We start from the raw sequence: 12,959 nt of genomic DNA, 5'->3' as shown, positions 1-12,959 counted from the left end.
TTTCTGCATAATTGATAAAACAGCAAAGAAATAAATCTGTTCAATTGAAAATAAATCTGTTCTTTCTGGGCACTGTGCATACTGTTCTTAATTTCTGAAAAAGTTGTTTGAATTTGATAAGAACATATAAAATCTGCTAAAAGCCACTGGAACAGATTGACTGTGATAGGTTGCTCAAGAAATTGTCAAAGCTATTAATTGAACCTTAAACAATTGCTTAAAGTTGAAGCTTGCTGTTCTGTGATTCATTGTTCTTAATTTCTGGAAAACTGTCTGGTTTCAATAAGAACACTGATAATCTGTTAAAGGCTAATAAAACAGGTTGTGTGTGATAGATTGTCTCACTAATTGTCAAGCCCTTAACTGAACCTAAATCACACGAATTGGAATTAAGGTTTGCTGTTTTTGTGTTTCACTGTTTTTCAATCTGATATCTGTGTGTGTGAATCTGGAAAATCTATCTGCATAATCTTGTGATTAACCTTGCTGTATTAAAAGCTTTTCAAACAAAAACAGTGCTGAAATAAATCTGTTCATTTTCACATAAATCGATTTATTTTCTGTAAAATTGTGTTAAACACTGTTTCTGCGAGAAAGTTTTAAAAGGTCAATTCACCCCCCCTCTTGAACTTTGGCACTATTAAACCCAACAAAGACGACCTAACTCGAAATGAATAGACTCATCCGAGTATAGGTTCCTTGTAAAGATGAGTTATTCAATTTGGTATGTGCTAAGACAATCTAGCTCGGAATGAATAAAGTCATTCGAGTATAGACGCTCTGAGAAGATGAGACTACTTGGTACGATATATGATGAAAATGATCGAGCCTGAGATAGGTGCAACTACTTGAATGGGCACCCTATGAAGTTAGGCATCGAGAAATCGATGTAGTAATCAGTTGAAGTATAGAGTTTTCCTAACTACGAAGGCATCGCTACTTGAGGGTAGACATTCAGTCAAGAGATGTGAGTAAACTCTTCACCTACTCTATGTGGAAGTTTCATGTCAGTTGCCAACGCTAGTAAGACTCTTCGCCTGGACAAGCTCGACTCGAGCCTAGGGGGCTTGTGTACTGAACAGTAGTGCTCGTGTGCTTGGGACCTCGGTCCAAGCAATTGGGTATGGTCGGCTCGACTTTGGGCCCAAAAGGAGGGTAATGGTCTTGACCCAGTTTCATTGGTAAGCCCGATAGAGAATAATTAAAATAGAAAAAAATAATAAGTTTGGTCATATGTTAATATAAAGTTGTTAGTTATATATATATATATATATATATGTGTGTGTGTGTGTGTGTGTGTGTGTCGATATATATTAAGCTGTTAGAATAAAATATATGTGAATATACACAAAGTTGTTAGTTAAATAAATATCTGCATAAAGTTGTTATTTGAATATATAGAGATATTAGCTAAGTGGTGAACACCCGAGAATAAAGGTGTATAAGATTTTCTTCTGTTGTTAGCACCGTGAGTAAAGCTGCCCGTAGACAGAATATTGTTTCTATTATGCTTTCAGTTAAGATTATATTCTCGTTAATGAAAGCTATTAGAGGAATAACTATAAAAGGGACTTAAGACCCCCGGTAAAGGTATGTTGTTTATGAGTAATAAAGATTAAAACTAATTATTATTTTGTATGCTCTCAATGACTTTCGTCGGAGTGTGATCAAGCCCCCTCTGTCTCACGGGACGTTGTTCCAGTGTGCCAGAAGAAGACAAACTAGAAGCAAAACTTGCCCATCTAGTCAATCCGAAGGTCAACCGGTGAGAACAGATTCTTTAGCTATCCTTTAATTTACATTTTCAAAGTTTAAGATGAGCATTAAGATAATGATTATGTGTTATTTATGGGAGATGTGTTTTTTTTTCTTCTAAATATTTGTTTATGAAATGGAGAGGCAAGTTTTTTCTTCCTTTTTACTTAGGATTTCAAGTCTCTCACATGTACGAGCAGTTTTTTCTTTAGTAAGTTATTTGCATGATTGATAAGTTAGTCATTATATCTAATAGATCTCAGCTTAACCTATTAACAACCAATTATGTTCATGTTATGGGAATTTCTGTATGTTAAAACGCTAACATTAGCAACCAAACCTGATATTAATAAGTTATTTCTATTACAGTGCAATTTCTGCTCTTAGTAATGTTCTTTTGACTCTCAGTTTCAATGTACTGATCAGGAAGTTTCTTCCATTGCTTCAATGGTTATTTTCTTCATCACTTGGTTATGGAGCTTTGCCACTTGGTGGCTTTTGTCAGCTTTCGATAATAAATTCAAGTGTGTTTGTACTGAGAGAAATGTTAGTTCTTTTAAGCTTTGGATTCTCCGTAAATTGCCGAAGTGGTAAATTTTTTTATTTTTTGAACTCCATCTGCGTGTCAAAGAATTTGTTTAATGGCAAATGAAAATATTTTGATTATTTGCCATTGCCCCATAGAAAATTTGATGAAAAGTAGTATGTCAATTGTTATAATTTTTTTGCACCATGTTCTGTTGTCGATTTCTATTAATGGTATACATATTATTATCATTATTGGTATTATTAATATATATATATATATAATAATAATAATAATAAGAATTAACAATAGAAATAATATATTATTCTGATTTTAATTTTTGTTATTATTGTAGATTCACTAACATGTTTTACTTGATCTATTTTAAAGATGATGAAATGATATTTTATGGAAGATATGTTTTTTTTTAAAATATTTGTTAGTGCGTTTTTCTCTCCTTTTTACGTAGGAATAAACATCATCCTTAAGTCAAAATGTCGTTAGAGAGTAATATTGATGGCGAATTACTCCAAGAATGTCGACAACTCTGATTGGTTGTCGAAATTTACGAGACCATTCCATAGAAGCTGATGTAAAACAATGAAGCTTGCTCGTCAACTCCGAAGCTAGCTCGTCAACTTCGAAAAGCTGCATTTTTAGGAATGCAACCATGGTGGAAATTTCCATCTGTTTAGGGTTTGAATGTCTTGGTTGATAGAATGGGATGTGCGGTGTGGTTGTTGGCAAAACAGTAGGAATTGGAATTAGGTTTCAATTGTTAAATTGAAAGTTAGGTCAAAGAACACATGTCATAAACTAAAATAAAGTTGTTGTGTAGACTGGCGATTGCGTGAGTTTGATGTTGTTGATGAAAATTATGCGGTCATATGAAGGAGTTGTGTCGTAAGAGACTGACTGAAGAGTAGGGTAGGGATCCTGACCCGACAATGAGCACGAGCGATGCGAGGTGGAAGTTAGATTTAATTAATATGGATAAAGATGTTTGACATTCTTGTAAGAATTGTAAATAATAGTAAGAATAAAAAGAAAAAGAAAAATTATCATTTGTCACTAAATGTTTCTCTTACTTCCCTAACTTTTAACTCCTTTTGATAATAAAATATTGTTGTTCTTGCCGGTTGACTCTCTTGCCAGTTGACTTGGGTGTAAAGCTTCACTTCTAACCTGTCTCCTTTAGAGAGGTTTTACCTGTTGATCACACTCTGACGATCAAGTTAGTGAGAGCGTACAAAATAAGATAAGTATTCAGTTTCAGTCTAGTATCTAGAAATAATGTCCCTTTACCGAGGTTCTCAAACCCTTTCTATTGAACATAGATTGTTTTTCAGGTAAAAAAAGTGATTTAGTTAGTTAGTTAGGTGTATTTATAGTTCTAGTTAACTAATAACTGCTTTGTCCCTTTATAAAGTTGAATTAAAAATATATTTATGAGATGCAAACTAAAACACTTATCTTACACATAAGACAAGTTATTCATTTTTAGCTTTATAAAGTTGAATTAAAAATATATTTATGAGATGCAAACTAAAACACTTATCTTACACATAAGACAAGTTATTCATTTTTAGCTTTATATTTGTCTTTTATTCTGTCACCATATCTTGTGATTAACATTTCACTCTAAACCATTCTTTATTTATTCTTGAGTTCAATGCGACACTAGATGCACAACTAATTTCACATTATTATCACATAATTTTCTTTAATATATTTCACTTATTCAAATCAATTGATGATGTCAAATTAATTAGCGAAAGATTAAAATTACGGTTTATTAAAAATGATTTCACGTGATTGTTTCATCAAACTATTTGATAACAAAAAGGTGATTGGATTGCCAACATGATTATTAAATAATCAATCAAGATTATTACTTAATATGAAACTAAAACTATTAACAGAGAAAAATATAAGGACAAAAAAAAGCCTTACAAGAACTGTGAAGATTGAGGGCAAAAATATTCAAGAAAAAATAGAGACAAAAAATAGTAAACCTTAAAATGTGGAAGAAAAACCACTTTTTCATGCCAATCTGGAATTTCAAAGACAAATAATAGAAAAGAAAGATTCCTTGAATACTTTCATCAGTAATAATACATTCACTAAATAATTTGCTTTCATCATGTCATATATAAAATAGAGAGTCCAATGGCCCAATTTCCTTAAACAACCAACTCACCTACACAAAAGAACCATGATTAACACTAAACATTGGCAACAAAAAATGGAGGATGCTTCCATCAAAGTTTTAGTATGAAAGCAGATTAAAGGTTGAACTCAAGCCATTGGAAACATCAAACAGAAAAGGCCAGCTTTAGAAAACAAATTCTCAAATACACTGTGGCTTGAGGCAACCATTCTTGTCCATGCAATCCAATATATACATTCATTCCATGCTTGTAAGACTAAGTTGGAGTTGTTTTGTACCCCACATTTTTTGGCCTTGAAATTTTATCATTGTGGCCAATGGAACCAACAAAAAGCAACACATTATCACCCCTTGTATTCTTATGCAACATAATGCAATGCAGCATAAGTTATGCTTTTCGACTCTCCAATGCCAATACCAAAACACAAGGATCACTCCAACTGAGTTCTACTTGCCTTGCCAGAAGGGGTATGAGAGGCAGTTCTCGGAGAAACCAGAACAGCTTCATTGGTTGTTGCTTTCATGCCTCCCATTTCTTCTAACCGCTTCCATCGGGCCTCACGCTTTGACTTCATATCCTTCTCTTGCGCTTCACTTTCCCGAACTTTCATCATGCACTCTTCGTAGAATTCAGGGTCGGTGTCCGCGAATATCTTGCGGACATTTATCGTCAAGCTTTGGACGGCTTGGTTCCAGTGGTTTCGAGCATTTTGTTCCAGAGCAGGTAAGACAATGGGAAGTATAATTTTGTGGTTCTGCTTGATTAAAGTCCCAATGTGATCATTATTCCACAAGAACAAAGCCCTCTCTGCTACCTGCAAATTAAGAAGCAATCAAAACATATGAAAGAGCCTGGGAGTAAAGTGATGTTGTAGTAAAAATATCCACTCTTCAGAATTATGCATCACAATGTCAGCAATTCATGCCATTGTTACGTAATCCTACCAAGAATGATGAGCCAACTCGGAATAAAATGGCAACACTTTTGCCTAATTTTTGGGAAAGGCATCCATAGCAGTGTTTAATAGTAAAATTACTTCTGATTTTATGTCTAAGGGTTTGTTTGTTTCATGGATTGTCAAATTATTCTTAGGAGAGTAAATTAGGTAACATGACATTGTCATGTTTGCTACAAGCCTTAAAATTCCTAGAGAGTTGATTTTGATTCCCAGGAAAATAACATTCCTGTTTTGCTTGGTTGGTTTTTGTTCCCATAGTGAGGGTTGGGTAGGTTACTTTTCCAAAGGAATATTGGAAACCTAACTATCAACTTCTATTCGTACTCTTTTTCTCCAATCATTTAAATTTTGAAGGAGTTTAATTTTTATGCACTGTTAATGGAAAAAGTGTTACTCTGTCAACCAATCATAAATCATTGTTGATATGACTGACTTTTAAGATAATTATTGTAAAAGTTAACAAACTTCCCAATAGATTATAATTGGATGACAGTGCAAAAACTTTCTACACTGTCATTGTACTCTTTGATAAAAGCATCAAATTCTGAACAAATATGTTTCTTAATTTATCTAGAACTAACATTACTAGTCATAGTATTCTTGAGAATATCATTCTTGACGATGCAATCTATCTTGAACCAAATGCCTCCTATTATCACTGTTTTTATCAGTACTAAAAAGAAAAGAATAATAGAAGCTTGCTAAACAATGGACCCTTGGCCAAATAAAGAATCCAAAATCCAAGCTATGATGAAAGAGGACAAGGAAAATTTGTGTATGTGCACGTGGGTGTGTAAGAAAGAGAATATTGGGTGCAATCTTTGTGGTTTGCAGAATTAAAACAAAATCTTCACTTTAGCCCCACCATTTTGGTTATCTATAAGAAGGGTGCAACATTTACCACTATTTGAATTTCATAGAATTTTTTATCCGAAAGTAAGAATATAGCATGCATATCTTATTGCCAAATGATTTTTTCAACTCTCAAAACTCATACTTGAGTACATAACATGTTTAACAGAAAAAAAAATTATGGCTTTACTCTTGACAATAAGTCGTGGTTAAACAAGTATCCAAACTAAAACATAAAGGCATTAGAATTTGTTCCAACACTCTAGATTCCCAGTAATGTACTTTTACAAGATAAATGTAAACTTACATTTTCAAGTGTGGATAATTGAATTTAAGAGAAAAATAAATAAATATAGGCCAGATGTTAAACTTGACAATCCAGCAAAAATTACAGACTAGCTATGAGACATTATTTAAAATAAATGAGGGGTATGATTACCAAAATAAAAAATTCAGGGATCCACTTGCCCCCAAAATTAGGGAAGTTTAATATTAAGAAAGCAAACTCCACCCTTTTTGTCTCAACAATTGCTTAAAAATCTTTTAAAACATTTTAAGATGATGTAACAGTAAGAGGAGCACAAGACCAAAGGACAGGGTCCCAAGTAGTACCTACTTTCTAATTTCAATAATAAAATAAGTTAAAAAATTACTAGACATCGCTCGGCATGATTTCTCCAATGGGACAACCTCCTCCCACTCTCCTATGGAGGCATGCACAGGGGGAAGGATAGTAACTTTATTTTCTTTAATTTAGCATAATTTTCAGTCATACACAATCAGTGCATACTGTATATTGTTTTACAGATGGAATAAGTAGCATCCTCTTCCCTTGCAATTCAAGAATCTCAAAAGACGGATCCTGCACTGCTAGTTATACAATGAGAAGTTAAGAACAGATGCAAGAACTTCATGCTTTGAAAGTGAAAGCAGAGGAAATGAAACTTCTAGAGGATTTATTACAATGTGACAGCTGAATGCACCAGCAGCAATAATAGGAAAAGGTTCCTCCAATATGTTAGAATGAGAATTTGAACCTAACTCAACCCCAAAAAACTAATAGTAAGTTGAGGTTTGCATCCTACCTATATATTGTATATTTTCCTTTTCACTAATCTATTTGGGATTAAACCATCACCTTGAGGTGACATTTAAGGGAACCCAACCCTCAAAAGAGGTCGCAACTTAGGCAAGTTAGGGGTAACCACAATTAAGGCGACTTTCCAATAGATACATTCCAATAAATGTAGTGAAGAGTGAATAATTTTGGAGCTGCAATTACAGTTTCTATAGTATATTTTGACTCCATAAAAGTACAATTATAGAGGACAGTAGTTGTGAGTTTGTCAACTGAGTGAGGTTTGGATAGTAATCAAACTCCTAACAAAATATGTTGTATACTTTGACCAAATTTCTCTTACTTTTTTGTATGGCGATTACACCTATGAATTTACTTATCAACTACAGGCTCGTAAACCAATGTTGTCAAACTTGAGGATTCTAAGAGGATCGGAAAAGAGATAAAAACTCATAACTCAAGGATATTAACTCAACTCCTAAGAGTTAATAGTATATTCAATACATATTACAACTAAAAATAGGTTCATAGTTCATAAAATGGTTATGCATAAAACAACTAATAAACTATCCAAGGAAATCCTTCATATTAATAACTGTGACCGCTTGATGTCGTGTTGATGAGTGGCGGCAAGCGCAAGCGGCAGTGCATGGCAGCGATCGCAAGCAGCGGCAAACGACGGCGAACACAGCGGCGGAGAGGGCAAGCGGTGGTGAGAGATGGTCGTGGGTTCGTTTCGGGAGTTGGTTTTATGGGGTTCTTTCTGATTTGCTTACTAACCCTAGCAGAAAAGGAGACGAGTAGGAGAATAGAGACGGTCTAACGATCCTCCAATTCACCGAGCAGCACGCCTACTAGCACTGATCCGCGCAGCTCACGATCTGCCATCCGAGTCACCTCGCCTGCTCCTCCAAAATCGTGTAATCATACGAGTTTGCTAGTATACTCACGATTTTAACAACATTGTTGTAAACAAACACAATCAATGATAAACACCAAGTATAACTATTCTGGCTATCGTGTCTATAATAATAATATAGATGATAATACCAACTTTCAGTTTGCACATTTGTCAGCCCATTTTTACCCTTTAACTATTGCTGATGCACTGCAACAGCACACTCTCTCATAGGGGAAATTGACTATTATAGGGAGCCTAAATCTCACATATAGTATGGGGTGTTTGGTGAAGTACTTAAGTGACTTGATTCTCCCCTTGATAGCTACTGCTCTCAGACTTGGGAATTATAAGGTGATTGAAACCCACATTGAGTGGTATGGATGTTCAACGGAGTACATATGTGGCTCAGTTCTGCCCCCTTTGATAGCTAGTTTTTAAGGGAGGGTTTCCAGGAGCTTGGGTACTTTCAATTGATTGCAGGGTCCATTGCTAGAGTCTCGAAACAGTATATACCTACAGAAGGGCTAATCAAAAAGGCTGAGTGAGACATTGTAAAGTACAATAGTTGGAATGTCGGCTAAGAGGCAGTGCTATGAGAGGGACTTTGTATATTACAGGGTGTCTAGTTCCCACATTGAGTAGTATGGATACTTAGCAGAATACTCAAGTGGCTGGGTTCTCTCTCTTTGACAGCTAGCTTTTAGGGGAGAGTTCCCCAACTGTAGGGTGTTTATCACGTCCCAATTTTCTTATTCTTTTTGAAGAAGTGGTATGCTGTAAATTAATTGTTCTCGTTCTTCTCATTTTACAAGATAAAAAATGTAGACAACACACAAAACAATCTTTGTCTTTCCACTGGTCTATAATGAATGCATTCAAAGTCAACTGCACAGCATGAAGAAAATATGTGCACCATCTTTTCAGCAGCCCGTACAAATACATTTTCACTGAGTTCCCATTGCAGTCTACAGGGATCCCCAACAACAACCGCCCCACAAAAAAATTAACACAATTACACTCAATTCAGTAACAGAAACAGATTACCCAAATAACCTAGCAATTCCTCAAAGAAAATAAATTGTCATAGAAATAACAAAAAACCACAAATCTTTCACCAAAACTTTGTTCAAGCATTCTGAAAATCTATCAGAAAAACAAAAAAACAGAGATGTCTAAGTGAAAGCAATAAACATTGGAAACAGAAAAAGAAAGCCACATTAACCAATTCCTCCATCAATTTTCATAAGTAAAGTTCACAGAAATGAAGAAAATCATATTATGAGTTAAAAGTGGGCACACATTTTAAAAAAACTGCATGTAATCCAACATTAAATTATTATCAAATTGCATTACAATTTGTCTTGTGAGGCCCATATTTCCTGACTAACATATAAAACAAAATTAATTGTGGGTTTGACTTATTTTTGTCAACTTTTTCATATCTTTTAAGATCCATGTTTGGCTTATATTTTAAAGAAATAATTAATTATTTTTGTCAACTTTCCGAGAGAGCTTCAAAAACAGAAAAGAAAAAACTTCTCCAGAAATAATCCTAACCAAAAATGAACTAGGATATTATTTGAATATGAAAAGTGGTTTCTTCACCAATTTTCCCCCACAGTATGTCACAAATCAGGCAACAACCAACAAGCAAATTTAGGCTTCATTTAATCTATTTTGAGGGTTGTAAAATCATCACAGAAAACAAAAGAGAAAGTGGAAACATACGGAAAGTACTATAATTAACTAACCTGGAAATGTGAACTGCTCAAGCAATGACTTATTTGCCGGAACAAGGGTACCATGCATCGTTGAAACTCTGCAGGTTGAGTTGCTTCTAAGACTTCCTCTAGCTCCCCTATGAACATAACCTCCTTAGAACTATTTGTAATGGGCCAGTATTTTAACAATCCCCGTATAACAGTATCAGCAAGCTTGCAATCTTTTTCCACAAACTGTGTAATGCAATAAGATAATTGCTGGTGGTACATTGGTATGCATTTTGGTTTATGAAGAGGAATAAGTGCTCGCACAAGAAACAGCTTGTGCTCTTCTTTCAGTGGCAAAGCAAATCCATTGATTATACTTCCCAAGATTTCTAAGAGTTCTGCAATCCCATTGTGTTTCTCAGTTTCAAAAATGAAGCGGTAGAATATATTGTTGATTGCTTTTCTGATGAATGGTCGGTGCACCATAAACTTCCCATAAATACGATGAAGAACTGTCTTCAAGTATTCCCGTTCCCTGGAATCCTCTGAATCAAAAAGGTCTAACAGTCTCAGGACAAATGAATGATCAATATACCTTTTTGCCAACTTTGCATCAGTCTCAGGTGATGTGACAAACCTTAGAAGCAGTTCATACACAATTTGCAAGAAAGGCCATGCAGGGTCCATGGAAGGTTCTTCTTCATCTACATCAAATGCTTCAAGAGCTTTGTTCTCACGAGGAGGAGAAATAAATGTCCGGAACAAATTTATGGACACCATTTTTACAATTTCTTGCATCACAACATCTGTAAACTTCCCATTAGCAGATGACACATAATCCACAAGTTCTACTAATGTTTGTCGCTTAATTTCCTTTTCTTTGAGGTTCTTCGTAGGGTCAGTCATGTCAAATAAAATACAGCACATTTGCAGCTTTCTTATAAACAAATTCTGCTTCTCTGAATTTGGAACATCGCGAAAACTTGGCAAGGCTTCATAGGCAGAAACTGGAAAACTCCCATTCAGATTCAGTTGAGAGTTCATAGCTTGGGCAATCTTGTCACCATGATTCAATCCAGGAACCAAATTAGAATCAACAACGCCTGAAAGAGTTGAAGCAGTTGAATTTCCATAACGGTTGCCGGCTACATCGTTGCTCCTCGCACTTGTCGAAGGAGTTGAAGAGGGCGTTGATAACACCCCTCCTTCCCTACTTTCCCCCGATTTGGAGGGCTTCCGAGGGAGCCTATTTAATATCTGCTTGATCATAACTTAAAATTGGCTCAACAAAAGATTTTTGTTAGAACACACTCCTTATTGAAACTCTTCAAAACATACAAAGCAGCAACCTCAATCAGCAAGTTAGCCAAGCAAGTGCTAACTGAATCTCAGACAGAGACAACAGCCAATGAAACAATAACCTCTCTTCAGCATCAACTCTCTTAGCCATCATAAGATAGTATCATCTTTGCTAAACTTATCAACAAAAAACACTAATTGATGGCAGCCAGAGGATTCAGCAAAAAGTTCTTTATCAACATCCATGGTGCTTCTTATTATGACAAATCTGGAACACAAACAAACTGCAAACTCAAAAATTACCCCAAATCCCTAATATATTAAAAAAATAACAGGAATCCAACAAAATAACCCTCTCCCTTTCCTACCAAACTAAATAAATGGAACAACCCTCACAGTTATACCAACCCTTACGGTTATACCAAGACACAAACAAATAACCCAATTTTAAAAAGAAAAATAAACAAATAAAAATTGAAAATTGAAAATTCCCTTGTCCATTGATACCAACCAACTAATTTATAAATTTGTGTATCATTACGTAACATAACATAACACCGTAAGCACCAAGAGAGAAACTTTGACTTGTTCATTCAACTACAGTGAGAAGAAAGGTCTACCTCAACAATATAGCTGGATCAGACAGCAACAGGATCTGGGTCCGATCCACGAAAATCCCAGATGAAATTTCCGCTGAAAGGCGTTGAGGGACAATGAAACGCGATGTAGAACAACCTTAACAATCGAAATTCCAGGAAAAATAAATGGGTACGGAAGAAGAGAGAAAAAAAAAAAAGCAAAGGTTTTTTTGGTAGCAATTACGTAGTAAAAGAATTTTGAAGAATTAAGGATGCTGGTCTTTGCCAAAAGAAAAGATTGAAGTGCATCTTTGAAGGGGCAAAGAGAGAGAAAGAGAGAGAGAGAAAGAGAGAGAGAAAGAATAAAGTGAGAAGAAGCAAAAGCAATCACTGGCTGAAGTAGTAGTTCTTATTATGGTCTTGCTAGAAGAAAAAGAAAAAACAAATAAATGAATAAAAGTGTTTTTTTAATTTTTATTTTGCTGGTATTTCCCTTTTTTTCATCTTCTTTATCACTTTTCACTTTTTTTTTAATTTATCATCATAACAAATTATTTTGCACTATATAAATCATAATATAACGCATGTTGGGGAGAAGCAAGTTGCAAGTTGAATTTCTTTTTCCAGTTTGAAAACAAAATGTTCAGAGTCTCTACAATTTAAACATTTGTTACGTAAAATTCTTACACATGTATTCTTTGTACAGATTTTTTATCCTTATTATATCATTAGTTATATTTTAAAATTAAAAAATAAAATTAACTATTTATTAATATATATAAAGAGATTTCTCAATTTAGTATACATATTTTATTTTTATTCATTAAAAAATAAAAATAAGTTATCTAAATATTAAAAGTCTTAGACATTTTAATAGCATAACATAATTGCAAAGACTCTCAATAATATAATATACTACAAATTACTTTCTACTACTTTTTTATTATTATTAATTTTTTTTTCTTAAACAATACAAATATATGGAATGCTCTTTCTTATTAGTACTAATAAGGTAATTAAATATCACCCAATTATATTTTCTCTTCCCATGAATTGAATAGCTTCATTATAATTTAAATATACTAAATTTGTTTTTTAATATAAAATTATAATTTAGCGAAAAGAACTTAAT

At 34.2% G+C, this 12,959-nt stretch overlaps 1 protein-coding gene across 2 annotated transcripts; it reads right to left on the bottom strand.

Moving 5' to 3' along the window:
• Positions 1–4,353: 4,353 nt before the first annotated feature.
• On the bottom strand, positions 4,354–12,243 carry LOC137837145 (serine/threonine protein phosphatase 2A 59 kDa regulatory subunit B' eta isoform). Of its 2 annotated transcripts, none has more exons than XM_068646021.2 (3): positions 11,870–12,243; positions 9,993–11,517; positions 4,354–5,266 (listed from the first exon to the last, which is right to left on the bottom strand). In XM_068646021.2, the coding sequence occupies exons 2-3, from the start codon at positions 11,217–11,219 to the stop codon at positions 4,883–4,885; spliced, it is 1,611 nt and encodes a 536-aa protein (XP_068502122.2). In that variant the 5' UTR covers positions 11,220–11,517; positions 11,870–12,243; the 3' UTR covers positions 4,354–4,882. The 2 variants fall into 2 exon arrangements, with proteins under 2 accessions (XP_068502122.2, XP_068502123.2); XM_068646022.2 differs by having other exon boundaries at positions 9,993–11,533; positions 11,870–12,212.
• Positions 12,244–12,959: the final 716 nt, after the last annotated feature.

The sequence above is a fragment of the Phaseolus vulgaris genome, chromosome 4 (assembly GCF_051622355.1).
Source record: "Phaseolus vulgaris cultivar YP4 chromosome 4, ASM5162235v1, whole genome shotgun sequence".
NCBI lineage: Eukaryota > Viridiplantae > Streptophyta > Magnoliopsida > Fabales > Fabaceae > Phaseolus > Phaseolus vulgaris.
This window is presented reverse-complemented; position numbering and strand designations above follow the sequence as displayed.

Excerpts from the sequence above, each read along its gene's own strand:
- LOC137837145 (XM_068646021.2), bottom strand. The coding sequence starts at position 11,219 with ATGATCAAGCAGATATTAAATAGGCTCCCTCGGAAGCCCTCCAAATCG. Across the intron at positions 5,267-9,992 it reads TGAGCAGTTCACATTTCCAG|GTAGCAGAGAGGGCTTTGTT; the intron begins GTTAGTTAATTA and ends CTTAATTTGCAG.